The sequence below is a fragment of the Mobula hypostoma genome, chromosome 25 (assembly GCF_963921235.1).
Source record: "Mobula hypostoma chromosome 25, sMobHyp1.1, whole genome shotgun sequence".
Taxonomy (NCBI): Eukaryota; Metazoa; Chordata; class Chondrichthyes; order Myliobatiformes; family Myliobatidae; genus Mobula; species Mobula hypostoma.
The window spans coordinates 3,784,762-3,808,524 of record NC_086121.1 but is presented as its reverse complement, the minus strand read 5'-3'; the positions used below and the strand labels follow the sequence as shown (position 1 = coordinate 3,808,524).

Below are 23,763 nucleotides of genomic sequence, written 5' to 3'. Positions count from 1 at the left end.
ACTAAGGAAACTGGCATGAAGTCTATGGAATTAAGGGAAACAAGCAGTGAGATCATGGAAACTGTACAGATTGAAAAGGAGGAGGTGCTTGCTGTCTTGAGGAAAATTAAAGTGGATAAATCCCCGGGACCTGACAGGGTGTTCCCTCGGACCTGAAGGAGACTAGTGTTGAAATTGCGGGGGCCCTGGCAGAAATATTTAAAATGTCACTGTCTACAGGTGAGGTGCCGGAGGATTGGAGAGTGGCTCATGTTGTTCCGTTGTTTAAAAAAGAATCGAAAAGTAATCTGGGAAATTATAGGCCTGTAAGTTTAACATCGGTAGTAGGTAAGTTATTGGAGGGAGTACTAAGAGACAGAATCTACAAGCATTTGGATACACTGGGACTTATTAGGGAGAGTCAACATGGCTTTGTGCGTGGTAGGTCATGTTTGACCAATCTATGGGGGTTTTTCGAGGAGGTTACCAGGAAAGTGGATGAAGGGAAGGCAGTGGATATTGTCTACATGGACTTCAGTAAGGCCTTTGACAAGGTCCCGCATGGGAGGTTAGTTAGGAAAATTCATTCGCTAGGTATACATGGAGAGGTGGTAAATTGGATCAGACATTGGCTCAATGGAAGAAGCCAAAGAGTGGTAGTAGAGAATTGCTTCTCAGAGTGGAGGCCTGTGACTAGTGGTGTGCCACAGGGATCAGTGCTGGGTCCATTGTTATTTGTCATCTATATCAATGATCTGGATGATAATGTGGTAAATTGGATCAGCAAATTTGCTGATGATACAAAGATCGGAGGTGTAGTAGACAGTGAGGAATGTTTTCAGAGCCTGCAGAGGGACTTGGACCAGCTGGGAAAATGGGCTGAAAAATGGCAGATGGAGTTTAATACAGACAAGTGTGAGGTATTGCATGTTGGAAGGACAAACCAAGGTAGAACATACAGGTTTAATGGTAAGGCACTGAGGAGTGCAGTAGAACAGAGGGATCTGGGAATACAGATACAAAATTCCGTAAAAGTGGCGTCACAGGTAGATAGGGTCGTAAAGAGAGCTTTTGGTACATTGACCTTTATTAATCAAAGTATTGAGTATAAGAGCTGGAATGTTATGATGAGGTTGTATGAGGCATTGGTGAGGCCGAATCTGGAGTATTGTGTTCAGTTTTGCTCACCAAATTACAGGAAGGATATAAATAAGGTTGAAAGAGTGCAGAGAAGGTTTACAAGGATGTTGCCGGGACTTGAGAAACTCAGTTCCAGAGAAAGGTTGAAAAAGTTAGGACTTTATTCCCTGGAGCGTAGAAGAATGAGGGGAGATTTGGTAGAGGTATATAAAATTATGATGGGTATAGATAGTGTGAATGCAAGCAGGCTTTTTCCACTGAGGCAAGGGGAGAAAAAAAACCAGAGGACATGGGTTAAGGGTGAGGGGGGAAAAGTTTAAAGGGAACATTAGGGGGGGCTTCTTCACACAGAGAGTGGTGGGAGTATGGAATGAGCTGCCAGACGAGGTGGTAAATGTGGGTTCTTTTTTAACATATAAGAATAAATTGGACAGATACATGGATGGGAGGTGTATGGAGGGATATGGTCTGTGTGCAGGTCAGTGGGACTAGGCAGAAAATGGTTCAGCACAGCCAAGAAGGGCCAAAAGGCCTGTTTCTGTGCTGTAGTTTTTCTACGGTGTCTATGGTTTGGCGTCAATGACAAGTGCAATCCAAGGATGTGCTGGGGGCAGCCCACAAGTATGGCCATGCTTCCGGCACCAACACAGGCTGTCCACAACATACTAACCTTTACTAACCCGTACGTCTTTGGGATGTGGGAGGAAATCAGAGCACCCGGAAGAAACCCACATGGTCACTGGGAGAATGTACCCACTCCTTGCAGACGGTGGTGGGAATTGAACACTGATTGGTGATCATTGGTGTGGTAAAGCATTGCGCTAACTGCTACACCATCATGCGACCCCAGTTGAGATCCATTGCCAGATGTAAGGTGAAGCTGTTTGCCACTCACCAGTGGGCAGTAGAGTTAATTATTTTGCGAACAATTGGGAGACGGTTTGGGTGTTTCATTTCTTCCTACTCCCCCTCCGCACCCAACCAGCACCACCGTCCTTTCATCATCACTACTGCATACTCCAGCATGTAAATAAATCTCCATAAGACATAGACCATTTGGTCCATTGAGTCTGCTCCGCCATTCCATCACGACCACTCTATTATCCCTCTCAACCCATTTTCCTGCCTTCTCCCCGTAACCTTTGATGCCCCGACTAATCAAGAACCTATCTCCCTCTGCTTTAGATCTACCCAATGACTTGGTCTCCACAGTCATCTGTGGCAATGAATTCCACAGATTCACCACCCTCTGGCTAAATTCCTCCTCATCTCTGTTCTTAAGGGATGTCCTTGCATTCCGAGGATATGCTCTCTGGTCCCAGACTCACTGACTACATCCTCTCCATGTTCACTCTATTTTGGCCTTTCAATATTCCATAGGTTTCAGTGAGATCCCCCCCCATACTTCTAAACTCCAGCAAGTACAGCCCCAGAACTATCAAGCACTCCTCATACATTAACCCTTTCATTTCTGGAATCATTCTCGGAAACCTCCTCTGAACCCTCTCCTATGCCAGCAACTTCTTTCTTAGAAAAGGGACCCAAAATGGCTCTCAGTACTCCAGATGCAGTCTGGTCAATGCCCCATAATGCCACAGCAGCCTTGCTTCACCTTCGTCTCCAGGGGAAGGTTCCCTTCCTCTTGATCAAGTCAAGAGCCTTTTGTTTTGTGTTAAATGCCTCATGATATTTCTGCCAGGTGATGGGGTGGAGATACCAAAGGAGGTGTAAGGTGCTACTTCACCCTGCTGGTCAGCAGGTCACCCTTGAGCAATGTGTATCACCTGCTAGCCCCCGATCAGGGTGTAGCCATGGGAGCTGGTGGTGGATGGTCGTATGAGCAGCTGGTGCACATCACAAGTCCTGGTTTTGCAACCATTAATGCCAGACAGACAATCTCTGAAGAGTATTGATAATGGCTGGGGTCGCCCATCTTGTAAAAACACAGTCCAGAAGAAGGCAATGGCAAAACATTTCTGTAGAAAAATTTGCCAAAGAACAATCGTGGTCATGGGACTGTGAATGCATATATCATACAACATACACTGATAATATTTCTGCGTAATTATTATTTTTCTTAATTTTACTTAGAGATACAGCATGCAATAGGCCCTTCCAGCTCTTTGAACCACACCACCCAGCAACCTAGACAACCATGATTTTATCCTAACCTAATCATGGGATAATTGACAATGACCAATTAGTCTACCTGGCACATCTTTGGACTGTGGGAGGAAACCGGAGCATATGGGAAAAACCCATGCATTCCATGGGGTAGACATATGAACTCCTTACAGGTGATGCCAGATTGAACTCTGACCTTCAATGTTCAGAGCTGTAATAGCATCGCGCTAACCGATATAGTTACTAGGGATAAATAGGCTGATGTCCTACGAAGGCAACTTCACAGCAATTGTCCATTTATAAAACCTCTGCATTAAATTCAACAAATGTATGCTCCAGCATCTTAATTAATTCATTAGCAGGTGAACTTCCTTCTTCAAGTTTATTTTAGGGCAACACCAACAATAATTTGCGCTTACAGAGCAATAATAAAGTTGCAAAGATGGATTACCAACACAGGGTCCCGCGAGGAGATGGCAGAGAAACTCCCCAAGAAACCTTGGTCAAAGAGCTGCTTCAAGGAGGAGTGAGAGCTTGAGAGGGGAGAGGACAAGGGAGCGAATTCCAGATTCAGCAATCCACTACCAGACAACGTCAGCAAAACAGATAATCCTGCCTTCCACCTTTCGCAGTGCTCAGACTGGCAGTTGAGCCGGAAAAATTATGACTCCTTTCAAAAAGATACTTGCTGAGTTGTGAGGTGTTTTGGAATGTGCTGAGGTCATTAAAGGGAGAAGTCAATGTGAATTCCTTCTTCTCTATAGTATAGTTCAACAATGCACAGAGTCATAGAGCACCACAGTACAGAAACAGGCTATTCAGTCCATCTAGTCCATGCCTACCTGATCTACTGCCAAGTCCCATCTACCTGATCGTGGACCATAGCACTCCACACCTCTCTTGACCAAACTTCTCAAACGTCACGCGCGAGCCCACAGCCATTACTTCCTCTGGCAGTTCGTTCTGCACTCTCACCACCCTCTGAGTGAAGAAGTTTTCTCCTTAAACATCTCAACTTTTACCTGAAACCTCTGACCTCTAGTTCTAGTCTCACCTGCAGAATCTCTTGTGTTTATGCATTACAGGGGAAGCTTTTTTAACCTCATATCATTGAGAAAGAGGGGGTCATCTGACCTCTCTGGTCTTTTCCACTTTCGATAAACCCAAAGCTGGTCTAATCTCACCTCTACTCTGTTCTCCTGCCTGTTCTCCACAGGCTGAGCCACCCCACGTCCACATTGTGTTTCTGCTCAGCCATTTAAAAATTAAAAGTCCTCTATTGACAAACGTACTACAAAGAAGAAATCCGGATGGAATATCCTGACAAAATCTTTAAAGATTAGTTTTGTTTGTCACATGTACGTTGAAACATCGAAACATAGTGAAACATTTACGAGAAACACATTCCAATGATGCTGGAAACAGCCCACAAGTGTCGCCACAGTTCCAGCCCCAAAATAGCATGCCCACAACTCAATAACGCTAACCCGCACGTCTTTGGAATGTGGGAGGAAACCGGAGCACCCGGAAGAAACCCATGCGGTCACGGGGAGAGCGTAAAAAATTCCTCACTGACAGCCGTGGGAATTGAACTCCAACCGGTGATCACTGGGGCTGTAAAGTAATTACGCTAACCACTACACTACCATGTCACCCACAATGTCAATATGTTTCCTTTCCTCTTATTTGAATCATCTGTCCAAGCTAACTGTTTGATTGGATGTACGTGTTCCTTAATCAAATGGAATCAATGCAGAAAGAGGAGAGAATTCAGGACTGATTGTTACTATGATTACTTACTTTCTGCCCGTTTCGCCGCTGGCGTTTCGGGCAGCAATGAAGGTCCTGCATCTCTGGCAGTGTTCAGGGCTTCCTTCATCAGTCAGTAACTTCCTCCTGGTTTTCCCTTCTGTCACTCATGCAAGGTCCGGGTGGAGACTCAGGAATATTGCCCCACTCAGACGTAGAAGGATTCTTCTTTGTCATTTCCATAGCAGTTTTGTTAGCTCTGAGCTGAACCCCCGAACCTGGAGGACCATGTTATTATGCAAAACACTGGAGGAACTCAGCAGGTCAGGCAGCTTCTAAAGAGAGACATAAACAGTCGATCTTTCAGGTCAAGACCCTTCACCAGGACCGGAAAGGAAGAGGGAAGAAGCCAGAATAAGGAGCTGGGGGGAAGGGTGGGAGGACAGGCTGGCTGGTGATAGATGGGACCAGGTGAGGGGGAAAGGGAGGTGAAGTAAGAAGCTGAGAGGTGATTTGTGGCAGATTTAAAGGGCTGAAGAAGAAGGAATCTGACTGGATACAATAGTGGACCATGGGAGAAAGGAAAAGGGGGCAGGGTAGATCCAGAGGGTGGTAAGGAGAAGGGAAAGGTTGTGTTGGGAACCAGAATGGGGAATGGAAAAAGAGAGAAGGAAAGAGGGTGATAGAAATTACCGGAAATTAGAGGAATCGATATTCAGTTGTTCATGTTCCTCCAGAGATGCTGCCCGACTTGCTGAGTTCCTCCAGAACTTTGTGTGTGTTGCTCAAGATTTCCAGCATCTGCGGACTCTCCTGTGCTTATTATTATTATATTGCCTCTCTGTGTGCTTTGGTGAAAAACTTGTGATGTTTGTTGGTTCTTTGAGTTTATCAATTCTGTTTCCCTGCAGGACTTTTCATCTATCCCGTGGATGAGTTCACTACAGTGGTCGGATTCGAGGCAACGGTTTCTGGACGCATTGTAACATTGCAAATAAAAGACAAAGTTAAATTAGATGACTGTTATTTTGACTGCAGTAATATTTCATCTGGAACCTTCCAGAATGGCAATGGTAAAACTCCTTAAAGATTTGTATTACATAAATTTGGATTCTTATATTTTTAAGGTTCTTTCAGAAGCCAGGGAAGAGGCACAAAACTTGTTTCACAATTGTTTTATTAAATGTTGATAGAACAAAGAGAATTGGAAATGGACAGTAACAGGAGCAGATACTAGTAGTCGGAGGGAGAGACGAAGCAAAAGGAGATTGCAGAGCCATGTGGTCAGCACTTTTTATACCCATAGAAAAGAAACATTCCATTCAAATTCATAGTTAACCAATCAGATAGCCACTATTGAAATAATGCAGCAGCAGAGACACTTCCAGAACTTGCAAAGTACTGTGACCACTAGGGACACATTGATCAACTGCATTTACATACTGTGACCACTAGGGACACATTGATCAACTGCATTTACATACTGTGACCACTAGGGACACATTGATCAACTGCATTTACATACTATGACCACTAGGGACACATTGATCAACTGCATTTACATACTGTGACCACTAGGGACACATTGATCAACTGCATTTACATACTATGACCACTAGGGACACATTGATCAACTGCATTTACATACTGTGACCACTAGGGACACATTGATCAACTGCATTTACATACTATGACCACTAGGGACACATTGATCAACTGCATTTACATACTGTGACCACTAGGGACACATTGATCAACTGCATTTACATACTGTGACCACTAGGGACACATTGATCAACTGCATTTACATACTATGACCACTAGGGAGACATTGATCAACTGCATTTACATACTGTAACCACTAGGGGACACATTGAACAACTACATTTACATACTGTGACCACTAGGGGACACATTGAACAACTGCATTTACATATTGTGACCACTAGGGGATACATTGAACAACTGCATTTACATACAGTGACCACTAGGGGACACATTGAACAACTGCATATACATACTGTGACTACTAGGGGACATACTAAACAGCTCAAAGTGCTTCACCTGCCCATTCACCTCCTCTCTCACCTCCATTCAAGGCCCTAAACAGTCCTTTCAGGTGAGGCAACACTTCCCCTGTGAATCTGCGGGGGTCGTCCATTGTGTCTGGTGCTCCTGATATACAACGGTGAGAACCGTCGTAAATTTGGGGACCACTTCACTGAGCACCTTCGCCATCTGGCAAAAGGAGAACTTCCCAGTGGCCCAACATTTTAATTCCCATTCCCATTCCCATTCAAACATGGGCTCCTCTTGTGCCACGATGACGCCTCCTTCAGGGTGGCGAAGCAACACCCTACATTCTGTCTGGGTAGCCTCCTACCTGATGGTATGTGTATTGATCTCTCCTTCTATCTTCTTCTATTCCACACTCTGACCTTCTTACCTTTTCTCACCTGCCTATCACCTCCCTCTGGTGCCCCTCCTCCTTCCCTCTCTCCCAGGGTCCACTCTCCTCTCCTATCAGATTCCTTCTTCTCCAGCACTTTGCCTTTCCCACCCACCTGGCTTCACCTATCACTTTCCAGTCATCCTCCAACCCCTCCCTCCCCACCTTTTTATTCTGGCATCTTCCCCCTTCCTTTCCAGTTCTGATGAAGGGTCTCGGCCTGAAACATCATTTCCATAGATGCTGCCTGACCTGCTGAGTTCCTCCACCATCTTGTGTGCGTTGCTCTGGATTTCCAGCATCTGCAGAATCTCTTGTGTTTATACTGAACAGTTACAGCTATAAGTGATATAAAAATACCAGCAGACATAAATTGTTAAGCTGCAAAGAAGGTAACATTTAACCAGTCTCATCCAACATTAACATTGAAGCAATGTTTTCTTTCTGTCCCACAAACTCAGATTAGGTTTCTCTTGTGGGTTTCCTCTGGGACTCCATGTGTAGGAAGTCTCATCAGGCAGTGTTAAAGGACGTGGAGTTTCTGTACCTCCTGCTCAATGGTATATTTCATCAGAAGTCTGAGACAACGGTATGACACCAAAGACTCTTACAGATTTCTACAGATATACCATGGAGGGCATCTTGATTGGTTGCGTCACCTTCTGATATGGAGGGAACCACGACACAGGATTGTAAAGAGCTGCAGAAAGTTGCAAACTCAGCCAGATCCATCACGGGAACTAGCCTCCCCAGCATCGAAGACACCTTCAAAAGGTGCTGCCTCAGAAAGGACCCCCCAACACCCAGGATGTGCCCTCTTCTCATCACTACCATCAAAGAGGAGATACGGATGTCTGAAGACACACACTCAATGATTCAGGAACATTGTCCACTCCACCATCAGATTTCTGAATGGACAATGAACCCATGAACACTACCTCAATATTTTTTCCTTTTTTTTTGCTCTCTTTTTGGCCCAACTTATCTAGTTTAGTTCTGTCAAATATATTGCTTATTGTAATTTATAGTTTTTATTGTGTACTGCAATGCATTGCTGCTGCAAGACAACAAATTTCAGGACACAGGCCAGCGATGTTAAAGCTGATTCTGATTTTGAAGGTGCCAGTGAGCTGAGGGCAGAGCCTGGCTGGTGAGGGTCTTTGATGATGGATGCTGCTCTCATGTGGCAGTGCTCCATGCAAATGTGCTCAATGGTGGATAAGTATCCAAAGCTGAGGAGAGTTCACAGGCACCTCCCTCCCCTCCATCGGTAGTGTCTACAGGAGGCACTGCCTCAAATTCAAGTTTAATACCTGGATCCCCATGAATACTGCCAAATGAAACAGCATTACTCCAGGGCTAAGGTACAAAACACAGTACCAACAGTCATACACAGCTCAAGGCACGTAAAACACATATAAGTTAGCAAGCACATATATATCAGTAAAATAGTCACACAAAAAAAATAGTCCTGGACCTCAGACCCTGAGTCCATGAAGAACTTGACCCTGAGAGCAACAATCATCAAAGATCTCGGCTGTCTGGGCCACGCCATCTTCTCACAGCTCCCATCGGGCAGGAGGTACGGAAGCATGAAATCCCACGTCACCAGGTTCAGGAACAGATGCCTCCCTTCAGCCATTTGGTTCTTGAACCAGCCAGCACAACCCTCGTCACTCAGTCGGCATGGCAACAGTGTGATCACTTTGCACTACAAATGGAGTTTTTTCACATTTTTTATTGTCTTCTTTCTTGTATAATTTCTGTATAATTTACTTATGTGTAGATTATGCTTTTCTTGAAAACGGTTTGCATCTGGCACCTGTGATACTGCTACAAGTTTTTCGCTGTCCCCGGACACACATGTAATATTTAAGTTTAAGATTCACTTTATTTGTCACATACATATCGAAACATCAAAACGTTGTGAGATGTCCCAGTTTGCATCAACTGGCGCACAGTCCGAGCAGCCTGCAAATGTTATCACGCTTCCGGTTACAACATAGCATGCCCTGAAAATCACGTTCCTGTCTGGGTCAAGTCCCTTGTCCACTCGCTGACCCTAACCGATACGTTTTTGGAATGTGGGAGGAAACTGGGGCATCTGGAGGAAACCCACAATGGTGACGGGGAGAAGGTACAAACTGCTTACAGACAGTAGCGGGAATTGAACCTGGATCTTCGACACTGTAAAGTGTTAGGCTAACTGTTAAGCTACCATAGACACGACAATAGACTCAATTTTGACTGGTGAACAGAGAAGGTGTGTAGTGATACTGACAAAATCATAACGGGACAGGCTTGGCCTGATCCGAACCAAGCAACATAGTCAAGTGCCTTCCACCTGAGGTCAGTGAGTCAGGCTGTACTTTGTACGTACTCTGTCTCCGCACGTGCCCCTTCTCTTCTCTTCTCCTCACCTGCCTGTTATCTTCTCCAGAAACTCCTTCTCCTCTTTCTCACACGGCCCACCCTCCTCTCCTATCAGATTCCTTCTTCTTCTTCAGCTCTTTTAGCTCTTCCACCTATCACCTCCCAGCTTCTTACTTCATCTTCCCCCTCACCTGGTCTCACCTATCACCTGCCAACTTGTACACCTTCCCCTTCCCACGCCCACCTGCTCATTCTGCCTTCTTCCCCCTTCCTTTCCCATCCTGAAGGGTCTTGCCCTGAAATGTTGACTGTCTATTCCCATCCATAGATACTGCCTGACCTGCTGAATTCCTTCCGCATTTTATGTGGGTTACTTTGGCTCTTGAGATATTAATTAAATAAAACTTAATTAACAACCTTACAATTAAGCCTATAAGTCTATTGTTCCTTCAATTATATGACCATATCTCTGTGAGCCTTTTCTGTATGGAAGGCCAGTCATTCAGTGAAATGTCATGAACAGATTCAGTTAAGTGTCTGGAAATGCTGATGGATAAGAAACGCACTATTTAAATTGAATTCATATTGAGGATGAGAGTAGCTTGTTTTCCTTCTCTGGCAGGTCACTTCGTACTGGATGAGGACTTGGAGAGGACAGTGTTTGCAGTGAATCTGGGGACAATCACTCCACTGGAAACAGTGACCATTTTGATAAGCACCTCGCTGGAGCTACAGACTTTGCCCAACGGCACCATCCGGCTGGTGCTTCCGTCTGTCTACGTCCCCACGCTGGTTACGCTTGGCAGCGATTCACAGACCACCGCAGAAAGCCACCTCAAAAGGTAAGTCGTACATCGGCTGTGTCAGACATTATTTCAGCCGCCAGGACAGGCGATTTGGAAAATCGATTGTCAACAGAGTCGATTACTATTAGAATCAGAAACAGAATCGGACTCACAATCCCAAACATAATCAGAATCAGAATCAGGCTTAATATCACCAGAATATGTTGTGAAATTTGTTATTTTGCGGCAGTAGTACATTGCAATACATAAAATATCATATAAGATACCATAAGTTAAAATAAGAAATAATGTAAGTTATTTATATATATATATATATATATATATATATATAGTGTGGGCACATGGCCAAGTGGCCAAGTGGTTAAGGCATTGGACTAGCCACTTGAAGGTCGTGAGTTCGAGCTCCAACCGAGGGAACGTGTTGTGTCCTTGAGCAAGGCACTTAACCACACAGTGCTCTGCGACGACACTGGTGCCAAGCTGTATGGGTCCTAATGCCCTTCCCTTGGACAACACTGGTGTCGTGGAGAGGGGAGACTTGCAGCATGGGCAACTGCTGGTCTTCCATACAACCTTGCCCAGAGTGAAGACTTTCCAGGCACAGATCCATGGTCTCGCAAGACTAACGGATGCCTTTACTTTACTTTATAATTAAGTAAGTAGTGCAAAACGAGAACAAAAATTGAGTGAGAAAGTGTTCTTGGATTCATTGACAGAGGGGAAGAAGCTGTTCCTGAATCATTGCATGTGTGTCTTCAGACTTCTGTACCTCCTACCTGATGGTAGCAACAAGCAGAGGGCATGTCCTGGTGACGGGAGTTCTTAATGATGGACTAACGCAGCAGCAGTACATAATAATAAAAAAACAATATATTATAATTATATATATAAAATAAGTATTGCAAAAAAGGGAGTAAAAATATAAAACAGTGAACGTAAAAATTGTAAACTTCATTTATTCCAGTTAATTTTCAGGGGCAGAAAAGTAAAAGTTAAATTTTTATTGAGGTTTTGTAAAACCCTTGGCCTTTGGTTCTGAGTGAGTTCAGTGAAGAGGAACCTGAAATCGACAGAATCCCCAGGCCAGAGAAGACGGAGAGCTAATCATAAACATAAGAGATTTTACGGACGCTGGAAATCAAGAGCAACACACTAAATGCTGGAGGAACTCAGCAGGTCAGGCAGCGTCTATGGAGGGAATAAAGAGTCGACGTTTCAGGCTGAGAGCCTTCATCAGGATAGGGAGTTCACCAGCTCTCCATAGGAGCCTTAGCTACCTGTACCAGATTACCTGTCTTTGAGTGTGCGCCCTGATCATTGGATTGTGGAATCCATTTCCCTCCTCACCAGTTTCCTGAGGTCGCCACATGGTAAAATTAGATTCTGATACAGATTTATTTATCACAGGTATTTTGAAGCATACGGTGAAATGTGCTGTTTGCATAAACAACCAACGCACCCAAGGAGGTGCTGGGGGCAGCCCGCAAGTGTCACCACACGTTCCGGTGTCAATATAGCCTGTCCACAATGTTTAACAAAACACCACAAGCTGCAACAGCAACACAACAGCAAAACGAGCTCCTTTCACACCTACCCCCTACCCCCTCATACACACAGTCAGGCCATCGATAGATAGTGCAGCTTAGTGCCACCCTGACCCGAAATTGTGAGAGCCTTAGGTAGGGTGGACTGTATAAATCTTTTCCCAGGGTGGGCAATCTCATATACTGGAGGAGATGCATTTAAGATGAAAGTGGGGGGGGGGCTGGGGGTTTATTTGTTTGTTTGTTTATTTATTTATTTAGATAGATTGATAGACAGATAGAGCACGGAATAGGCCCCCTGGCTCTTTGAGCCTGCTGCCCAGTAATCCCCCGATTTAATCCTAGCCTAATCTCAGGGCAATTTACGATGACCAGTTAGCATACCAACCCACATGCAAGTCTTTGGACTGTGGGAGGAAACTGGAGCACCCGGAGGAAACCCACACAGACGCAGGGAGAACATACAAACTCCTTACAGACAGTGGTGGGAATTGAACCCAGGTCACTGGAACTGTAAAGCGTTGTGCTGACCTCTACACTACTGTGCTGTTTAAGGGAAATGTATGGGGCAAATTCATTTTACACAGAGAATGGTGCCTGGGATGGGCTGCCAGGAATTGTGTGGCAGAAAACAGGATAGTGACCTTTAAAAGGCTTTTAAATTGGCAGTTGAAGAGGCCAGGAATAGATAGATATGGATTGTGTGCAAGCAGAAGATATTTAGTTTAATTTGGCGTCGTATTCAGCACGGAAACTGTGGGCCGAAGGGCCTGTTCCTGTACTGTACTGGTCTCTGTTCTCTGCAAAACCAAAGACAGTTTTCAGCTAATTCCAGTATTCCAGATCTGACGTCTTTCACAAGGCATTAAAAAACCATTAAAATTGCTTTAAATTATTTAAAATCCTCATAACTATTTTTGAGAATATATTATTAAAGTGCATTAAAACACTAATAAATAATTGAAAAATGTTCAGCTAACAAATGTTATAAACATATTTGAAAATATTTCCTAATCTGGAATCCCAATTCACATAATAGAGAATCCCACTCTGACACCAGGCCTGGCTGTCCATGGTTCTACATTTCTATGAGCGGACGAGACCAATGGAAGGTCCAACGGTCAAGAATGCAGTCTCTGCAAGCATCGTGGAACGCGTAGAGCAGGACAAGACACAGAAGACGTCCTGGTCATCCACTGCGCCTAGTCCCATCTCCAGCCATCTCGACTGTGTCTTGCCACTGGATCCAGATGGGAATTGGGAAGAGAGAGTGAGGCTGACGCTGCGCAACTCTCTCTCACTTAAATCCAAATCACGCGCTTGTCTCCACACCATCATAATGGTGTTGAGGTCCTCATTGACATCGACGACGGACGAACACACAGTTCTGTGGTTCTATGTTCCAGTCCGACACCAGGCCTGGCTGTCCATGGTTCTACAGTTCTGTGGTTCTATATTCACCCAGCCAGATGGGAGTCCACCAGTGGAGGAACGGGGGTAAGACAATGTCAGAATCAGGCTTATTATCACTGACCAAAATGAGTCAGCTTCTTCGCCCTTCCTTTACAGTCCTGATGAAGTTCAAAGTAAATTTTATTATCAAAGTACATATATGTCACTATACACAAGCCTGAGATTCTTTTTTCTTGTGGGCATACTCAATAAATCTATAGAATAATAACCATAACAGAATCAATGAAGGACTGCCCAACTTGGGCAATCAACCAGAGTGCAGAAGACAACACACTGTGCAAATGCAAAAAGAAGAAATAATATTGTATCATTTCTTAATGCATGCATTACTAAATGACAATAAAAGAGGACTGTGTATCTTCATAATCTAAATCTAATGATAATAATAAATAAGCAATAAATATTGAGAACATGAGATGAAGAGTCCTTGAAAATGAGTCCATAGGTTGTAGGAACATTTCAATGATGGGGCAAGTGAAGTTGAGTGAAATTATCCCCTCTGGTTCAATAGCCTGATGATTGATGCGTACTAACTGTTCCTGAACCTGGTGGTGAGGGTCATGAGGCTCCTGTACCTTCTACCTGATGGCAGCAGTGAGAAGAGAGCATGGCCTGGGTGGTGGGGGTCCCTGATGAGGGATGCTGCTTTCCTGTGACAACACTCCATGTAGATCTTCTCAATGATGGGAGGGTTTTACACATGATGGACTCGGATCCATCACCCTTGATGGAATGTGCTGCCTGGTATGGTGGTAGAGGCTGTTAAGACATGTTTGGGCAGGTAAATGGATATAAAGAGGATGGAGGGATATGCACATGGTGTAGGTAGAAGGGATTAGTGTTTGGGTGTTTTTAATTCGCTTTTTAGTTGGTTTGGCACATCATTGTGGGCCGAATGGCCTGTTCCTAAGCTATATTCTTCTATGACTTTAAAGCACCTCAGCTTGAAACATCGACTGTTAATTCACTTCCATACATGCCACCTGACCTGCTGAGTTCCACAGCTCTTTGCATGCGTTTCTTTGGAAAACCAGTATTTGCAGAATCTTTTGTGTTTAGAATGGAGAGTGATGCCTGATTTTATTTGTTAAGAACATAAAATTACCCCAAACTGCCAATATTAACCAGCCTTTTGAATTCCATGTGTTCCCAGGAGAGATAGGCAGCGCTGCTGCTCAAACCATCAACAGCACCAGGAGACTGGCAGCCCGCTGTGTTTAGCAAAGCTCGTGGATGATGAGGTCACCAACGCCATCGTGTATGACTTCAGTTTTCACCTTGAGATACGAGCACCGTGCTTGCTGGCAGGTCAGAGCTGGAAACAGTCACTCTTCTTGTGGGTTGTGCACCCTTCTCCACTTGTCCAGGGTCTGGGCTTCGGGGTAGTGTCACGCTTTACAGCACTGACGATCACACAGTGAGGTGTGTCATTTGCATCAATGACCAACACAGTCCGAGGATGTGGAGAGGATGTTTCCTTTTGTGGGGAAGTCCAGGACCAGAGGATGCAGCCTCCAAATAGAGCAGAGGTTCCCAATTTTTTTAATGCCATGGACCAAATACAATTAAGCAAGGCGTCCATGGGCCCCACATTGGGAACCCCCGGAATAGAGGGATATCCTTTTAAAACAGAGATGGGTGGAATTCAGTGCCACAGGCGGCTGTGGAGGCAAAATCATTGGGTACTTTTAAAGTGATGGTTGATAGATTTTTGATTAGTCAGGGTGTCAAAGGTTACGGGGAGAAGGCAGGAAAATGGGGTTGAGAGGGACAATAAATCCTATTGTGTACAGTTCTGGTCACCGAATTATAGGAAAGATGTCAATAAAATTGAGAGAGTACAGAGGAGGTTTACTAAAATGTTGCCTGGGTTTCATCTCCTAAGTTACAGAGAAAGGTTGAACAAGTTAGGTCTTTATTCTTTGGAGCGTAGAAGGTTGAGGGGGGGACTTGATAGAGGTGTTTAAAATTACGAGGGGGATTGATAGAGTTGACGTGGTTAGACTTTTTCCATTGAGAGTGGGGAAGATTCAAACAAGAGGACATGAGTTGAGAGTTAAAGGGCAAAAGTTTAGGGGTAACATGAGGGGGAACTTCTTTACTCAGAGAGTGGTAGCTGTGTGGAACGAGCTTCCAGCAGAACTGGTTGAGGCAGGTTCGATGTTGTCGTTTAAAGTTAAATTGGACAGATATATGGACAGGAAAGGAATGGAGGGTTATGGACCGAGTGCAGGTTGGTGGGACTAGGTGAGAGTAGAAGTTTGGCACAGACTAGAAGGGCCGAGATGGCCTGTTTCCGTGCTGTAATTGTTATATGGTTATATGGTTATAAATCAGCCATGATGGAATGGCAGAGCAGACTCAATGGGACGAATGGCCTAACCCTGCTCCTATGGCTTACGGTCTTATCTGCTGGGGGCAGTCCACTTTCAACACCAACAGAGCATGCCTGCAACTCACTAACGCTAACCCACGCATCGTTGGAATGTGGGAAGAAACGGGATCGGCCGGAGGAAACACCCGCGGTCACGGGGAGAACGTACAAACTCCTTACAGACAGTAGTGGGAACTGAACCCCACTCGCTGGTAACTACTGCACCGTAGGGCCGCTATGCCGCCATACAGGACGTGACATGTAACCTTTACAATGTGAAATTATAACAGCAGGCCAGGGCAAAGGCATAAAAATACCACCAATTAGAAAATAAATGCAGAGTGCAAAAGAAAGGAATGGTGAGGGAGCACGGGAACGTGGACCGTTCAGAAATCCGATGGCAAACGGGGTTTTGGATCAAGGACTGAACATTCATGTCTGATTTTAAACTGGAACCTCAGAGTTCAGAAGAATGAGGAATCAGAATAGGGTTTACTATCACTGACAGACGTCATGAAATTTATTGTTTTCTGGCAGTAGGACCACGCAAGACATAAAAAGTCACTAAGTTACAAAAATATATAGAGAGTTAGACGTGGAGAGAGACAGACAGATAGTATACAATACAATAGAAAAGAACTTTATCGTCCTTGCTGAAGACAATGAGATTGCGGTAGATTGTGATAGATAACACAGACAAAATGCTGGAGGAACTCAGGAGGTCAGGCAGCATCTATGGAGAGGAATAAACAGTCAGTGTTAGATAGATGAATAGATGCTGAAAAAATAGTGAGGTAGTGTTCATGGTTTTATGGGCCATTCGGAAATGTGATGGCGGAGGGGAAGAAGCTGTTTCTAAAATGTTGAGTGTGTGTCTTCAGGCTCCTGTATCTTCTCCTTGATGACTGTAACCAGAATCTTTATTTCTTTTGGTTATCTCATTCCTTGGTTTGGTGTGGAAGCCATTACCGGTAGCCCTGACTGACCCTCGGACTCTGTCCTCTGCAGGTGTGGAAAGCCCGACGCACTCGATCCGCGCTGACGCTGACCCCACCGCAATATGTGCCAGCAGCGTGACGATCACCTTGGCAGAAAAACACACCTTCGACAGACCTGTGGAGATCATCATTCATCCCAGCGGTTGGGAAATGTTTCCTTTTTTTAAATTCTGGTCCGTGCGATCTGTGATAAACTGTACCTGTGAGCCCTGCCAACAGACCGGCTCATCATGCACAGAACTAAAAAGATTTGGAAACCGGGATGTCCCAGTTGCTTAATTTTTAATGATCCCAGGGGCAGAGCTGTGCAAAATCAGCTCTGTGAATCTTCTCCCTAGGACGGTGTAATTAACATCGAACATGATTGCACAGCCAGCTTACAGAATCAAAATCAAGGTTTTTTAATCACTGACATTCGTCATGAAATTTGTCGCTTTGTGGCAGCAGTGCAGTACAATACATAAAAAATTACTGTAAATCACAATAAGAAATAGGTTCAGTATATATAATTAAATAGGTAGTGCAAAATGAGAACAACTAATACTGAGATAGTGTTCGTGGGTTCATTGTCCATTCAGAAACCTGATGGAGGAGGGGAAGGAGCTGTTCCTGAAATGTTGAGTGTGTGTCTTTAGGCTCCTGTACCTCATCCCTGATGGTAGCAATGAGAAGAGGGCATGTCCTGGGTGATGGGGGTCCTTAATGACGCATGCCGCCTTTTCGAGGCATCATCTTTTCAAGGTGTCCTCAATGCTGGGGAGGCCAGTGCCCATGATGGAGCTGGCTGAGTTTACAACTTTCTGCAGTTAGAATTGTTTACATAGTACATCTGTTAGAGTCTCTGGTGACATACCAAATCTCCTCAAACTACTAATGAAATTTAGATGCTGTCGTACCTTCTTCATAATTGCCTCAAAGTGTTGGGCCCAGGAATGAACTTCAGAGATGTTAACACCAAAAACTCGAAACTGCTCACTCTTTCCACTTCTGGTCCCTTGATGAGAACTGGTGGTGTTCCCTTGACTTCCTCCTGCTGAAATCCACAATCAATTTCTTGGTCTTACTGACGTTAAGTGCGAGGTTGTTGCTGTGACACCAGCCAACCAGCCGATTTGTCTCACTCCCTACGCTTCCTTGTCACCATCTGAAATTCTGCCAACAGTAGTTGTGTCATTGGCATATTTATAGATGGTGTTTGAGTTGTGCTTATCTACACAGCTCTGGGTGTAGAGAGAGTAGAGCAGTGGGCTAAGCACACATCCTTGAGGTGTGCCAGTGTTGATTGTCAGTGAGGAGGTGATGTTACTTCTGATCGGCACTGACTGTGTTCTCCGATGATGACCCAGTTGCAGAGGGAGGTACAGAGGCCCAGGTTTTGACGCTTGTTGATTAGTACTGAGGGGATGATGGTGTGAATGCTGAGCTGTAATCAATAAATTTCAGTCTGACATACATATTGCTGTTGTCCAAGTGATCCAAAGCCAAGTGGACAGCCAGTGAGATTGCATCCGCTGTAGACCTATGTTGTGCTGATCTTTTAACCCACTCTAAGATCAATCTAACCCTTCTCTCCATTTTGTTTTCATCCGTGTGCCTATCTAATAGTCTCTTAAATATCCCTAATGTATCAGCCTCTACCACCACCCCTGGCAGGGGGCTCCACCCACCCACTACTCTGACATCCCATCCGTGCTTTCCTCCAATCACCTTAAAATTAATGCCCTTTGTATTAGCTATTTCCACCCTGGAAAAAGTCTCTGGCTGTCCACTCGATCTATGCCTCTTATCATCTGTGCACCTCCATCAAGTCACCTCTCATCCTCCTTCACTCCAAAGATCCCTAGCTCACTCAGCCTATCCTCAATAGACGTTTTCTCTAATCCAGACAGCATCCTGGTAAATTTCCTCTGCACCCACCCTAAAGCTACCACATTGCTCCTGTAATGAAGTTGAACACTGTTATGTAACCGGCAACAACGAATATTAATCGAGACAGGTTTTATAAAAACAACCAGTTATTAAACACGTATAAACGATAAGAGGAGAGAAAAAATGAAGGAAAACTTTAACCGGAGATTAACAGGTACGCAGCCGTTCACCAACTCCACTCGGCTCTGGTTCTTAAAGTGTTAAATGCGAAAACAGTTCTTAAAGCGATAACTTCGAAAGTCAAACGGATTTACACGTTCATTTGGGAGAGACTTCTCTAGAGAAGGATTTCTTCACAGACGCACCTTTACTGCCAGTTCTGTCCACAGGATTCCCGATGCCAAAAATAAACAATTTAAATTGACCAATCTTAAATTCCTTTTAGAGAGAGAGCACTTTTTTGCATGAACTCATTGCCCTTTTGCAAGAGTTATCTTGATGCAGGTTCTCTCCAACGAAGACTCAGTAAGGTCGATTCTTTATTAAACTGCCAAACGATGCCGACTTCTCTCGATCCTTCACTTCGATGAATTTCTTCACTCTCCCTTCAATACTGTCGGAATTGAGTAAATTGGCACTTCCAGCCACAAATTCCCAGTCCAATAATACAAATCTCGTAAGAGAACGCACCTTCCGTTTTAAAAATGAAACTGCGTCACAAAAACAAACACGCAACAGAAACGGAGGCACAACACGTTCTACCTGGAAATCTACAAACTCAAAAACCTACTGCATCACCTGGGTCGACCCTTATATAGTCACGGGGCACATGTCATCACGTGACCTCACATCAGCGGGAAAATCACATCAGGTGACCTCCAAAAGACCATTATATCATTCTCACAAAAAAACAGATCTCCTTGAGCAGGTAACAACATATACTCCAAGTGTCCATCAGGGTTTTATAGAGCTGCAACTTTATTTTGTGGCTCTTGAATTCAGTCACCTGACTAATGAAGGCAATAAACCATATGCCTTCTTAGCCACTCTAAGATGCATTACTGGACAGTTAGCCAATGGGACTGTTGTCAAACCTACTTCTCTGCATAAGTTTGTGTGAACCGTGGCCTGAAAATTCAGCAGTTGTAGGTTGGCTCCGCAGAGAATACACTGGACAATAAAGATTTTGCTTCCTGAATACTTTTGGATGTATCTTATGGATTTTGAGCTGCTGAACAGGAAAAACACCATGAAATTTTCCGGCCACGCTCCATGTTTTTGAAGTCACCTGTATTTGTTATTTCAATTCATAATTCAAGTCAGAATAACTGATACCAAGATTAAGGAAAACATTTTTGTTGGTTCACAGATCAAACAGGTCATCAATGACAGACAACACACATCAAAGTTGCTGGTGAACGCAGCAGGCCAGGCAGCATCTCTAGGAAGAGGTACAGTCGACGTTTCAGGCCGACCTGACGAAGGGTCTCGGCCTGAAACGTCGACTGTACCTCTTCCTAGAGATGCTGCCTGGCCTGCTGCGTTCACCAGCAACTTTGATGTGTGTTGCTCGAATTTCCAGCATCTGCAGAATTCCTGTTGTTTGCGTTTTTAAAAATCAATGACAGACAATTTGACAGACTTCCATTGGCACTGGAGAAAATCACACAGAAGGCTTTCAGAGATGTTGTTGAAAATGTTCTTGGCAACTACAGGGCACCAAATTATGTGCAGCTGGTCGGCAACATTTTTCAAGCATACAAAACCATGGAGAGCAACATGTCACTAAAGATTCATTTTCTGCATTCCCATTTGGACTTCTTCCCTTGCAAATCTTGGCGCTGTCAGTGATGAGCATGGTGAAAGGTTCCACCAGGTCATTGTGGTCGTGGAGAAACAATATCAGAACAACTGGAATTCATCAACCCTGGCTGATTATTGTTGGACACCTAAGCAAGACGCCTTAGACACCGAGTACAAATGAAAATCAACAACAAAACTTTTATAGCTTAATTGAACTATTGCAAAACATCAGCACCATTATGCGATTAAATGCATTATATTCAATAAAAATCAATTTCTTCTTCCTCCAAATTCCTAAGCGATTCAAGTAGTCTGAAATTATATTTGTGTTCAGCTTCAAGCGGTCTATCATAACAAAACAAATTCTGAGGAAGCAATGCTTTCGAAAAAAATTTGATGTCCAGCAACACCAATCAGTGCCTGAAGCAGGTCTGCCCATCATTTGGCACAATATCATGTGCCGAAGGACCTGTATTGTGTGTTAGTGTTCTACAGTCAGTGGATACTTTATCAGATGCAAGAGGTACCTAATAAAGTGGCCATTCGGTGTACGTTCATGGTCTTCTGCTGCTGTAGCCCATCCACTTCAAGTTTTGATGTGTTGTGCATTCAGAGATGCTCTTCTGCACACCACTGTTACAAGTCATGGTTATTTGAATTACTGTCGCCTTCCTGTTAGATTGAACCAGTCCAGCCATTCTCCTCTGACCTCCCTCATTAACAGGGAGTTTACACCCACAGAACTGTCACTCACTGGATGGTTCCTGTTTCTCACAACATTCTTTGCAAACTCTAGAGACGGTTATGGGCGAGAATCCCAGGAGATCAGCAGTTTCTGAAATACTCAAAGCACCCCATCTGGCACCAACAATTATTCCATGATCAAGGTCACTTAGATCACATTTCTTCCCCATTCTGATGTTTATTCTCAACAACATCTGAACCTTTTGATCATGTCTGCATGCTTTTATGCTTTGAGTTGCTACCATATGATTGGCTGATTAGATATTTGTATTACAGGACAGGTGTACAGGTGTACCTAACAAAGCAGCCACAGAGTATATGTTCTATCTTTGTATGGACTGCAATTTGAACTACAAGATATCGTTGTAGCAGAAGTTCAATGCTCTTTGTGTGTGTGTGTGTGTGTGTTTTCTCCTTGGAGCGTCGGAGGATGAGAGGTGACCTGATAGAGGTGTATAAGATGATGAGAGGTATTGATCGTGTGGATAGTCAGAGGCTTTTTCCCAGGGCTGAAATGGCTAACACAAGAGAGCACAGTTTTAAGGTGCTTGGGAGCAGGTACAGGGGAGTTGTCAGGGGTAAGTTTTTTACTCAGAGAGTGGTGAGTGCGTGGAATGGGCTGCTGGCGACAGTGGTGGAGGCAGATATGGTGGTGGAGGTCTTTTAAGAGACTTTTGGATAGGTACATGGAGCTTAGAAAAATTAAGGGTAACCCCAGATAATTTCTCAGGTAAGGACATGTTCGGCACAGCATTGTGGACTGAGGGACCTGTATTGTGCTGTAGGCTTTCTATGTTTCTGTGTGTGTGTGTGTGTGTGTGTGAATTGCCTGCTAATGAAAAGTGCGATTCACCGTTGAACAATGAGACTGAGTGGCAGACAATCCTTGTGTTCGAGTAAAGATAGGGAGATTTGCTCAGGGGACTGACAGGTGCCTTTGTGATTCATTAGGCATAACAAAATAAACTGCGTCATCACCAATGGAGGCAATGCATTCACTGATAAGTGGAACAAATTGAAACGGGCTTTGCTGCCAGGTTGAACTAAAGAGAATCCATCTGGCAGAGTGTCAACACAAAATGCTGGAGGAACTCAGCAGGCCAGGCAGCATCTATGGAAAATAGAAAAGTCAACATTTCGGGCTGAAACCCTTTGGCAGGACTGGAGAGAAAAAAGATGAGCAGTAGATTTAAAAGGTGAGGGAGAAATACAAGGGAATAGGTGAAACTGGGAGAGGGAGGGATGAAGTAAAGATCTGGGATGTTGATTGGTGAGAGAGATACAGGGCTGGAGAAGGGGGAGTCTGATAGGAGAGGACAGAAGGTCATGGAAGAAAGAAAAGGGGGGGAGGACCACCAGAGGCAGGCGATGCGCAGGCAAGGAGATGAGGTGAGAGATGGGAAAAGGTGATGGGGAATGATGAAGTGGGGGTGGGCCATTACTGGAAGTTTGAGAAATCAATGTTCATCCCATCAGGTTGGAGGCTACCCAGACGAAATATAAGGTGTTGTTCCTCCAACCCGAGTGTGGCCTCATCACGACAGTGGAGGAGGCCATGGATTGACATGTCGGAATGGGAATGGGAAGTGGAATTAAAATGGGTGGCCACTGGGAGATCCCGTATCTTCTGGAGGACGGAGTGGAGGTGCTCAGTGAAACGGTCTCCCAATCTACAAGGGGTCTCACCGATATACAGGAGTCCACCCTGGGAGCACTGGACACAGCATATGACCCCAAAAGACTCACAGGTGAAGTGTGGCCTCAGCTGCCTCCTCTACTGTCGTGATGAGGCCACACTCAGGCTGGAGGAGTAACACCTTGGACTGCCAGCATCTGGGTAGCCTCCGACTCGATGGCATGAAAATCGATTTCTCGAACTTCTGGTAACTGCCTCCCCCACCCTTCACCATTCCCGATTCCTGTTTCCCTCTCTCACCTTATCTCCTCACTTGGTCATCACTTCCCTCTGGTGTTCCTCTCCCCTTCCCTTTCTTCCATGGCCTTCTGTCCTCCCCTACGAGATTCCCTTTTCTCCAGCCCTTTATGTCTTTCCCCAGTCAACTTCCCAGCTCTTTACTTCACCCCGCCCTCCGGATTTCACCTATCACCTACCATCTCGTACTTCTTCCTCCTCTTCCCCCAACTTCTTACACTGACTTCCCCTCTGCCTCTCCAGTCCTGTTGAAGGGTCTCGGCCTGAAACATTGACTGTTCATTCCTCTCCATAGGTCCTTCCTGACCTGCAGTTTCTCCAGCATTTTGTACGTTTTGCCATTAACACTCTGTATGTTTGTTTTTGATTATTTAACTAAATTATTTCTGTGAAATTATAGACAAT

General features: G+C 44.6%; 1 protein-coding gene across 1 annotated transcript in view; it reads left to right on the top strand.

The window, feature by feature from the left end:
* vwa5b1 (von Willebrand factor A domain containing 5B1) overlaps positions 1–23,763 on the top strand; it is a 163,656-nt gene that overhangs the window by 34,802 nt on the left and 105,091 nt on the right. Inside the window, exons 3-6 of the mRNA XM_063033000.1 lie at positions 5,904–6,059; positions 10,437–10,656; positions 14,791–14,945; positions 17,020–17,151. Coding sequence (XP_062889070.1) covers positions 5,904–6,059; positions 10,437–10,656; positions 14,791–14,945; positions 17,020–17,151 — 663 coding nt within the window. The remainder of the gene's footprint in view (positions 1–5,903; positions 6,060–10,436; positions 10,657–14,790; positions 14,946–17,019; positions 17,152–23,763) is intronic.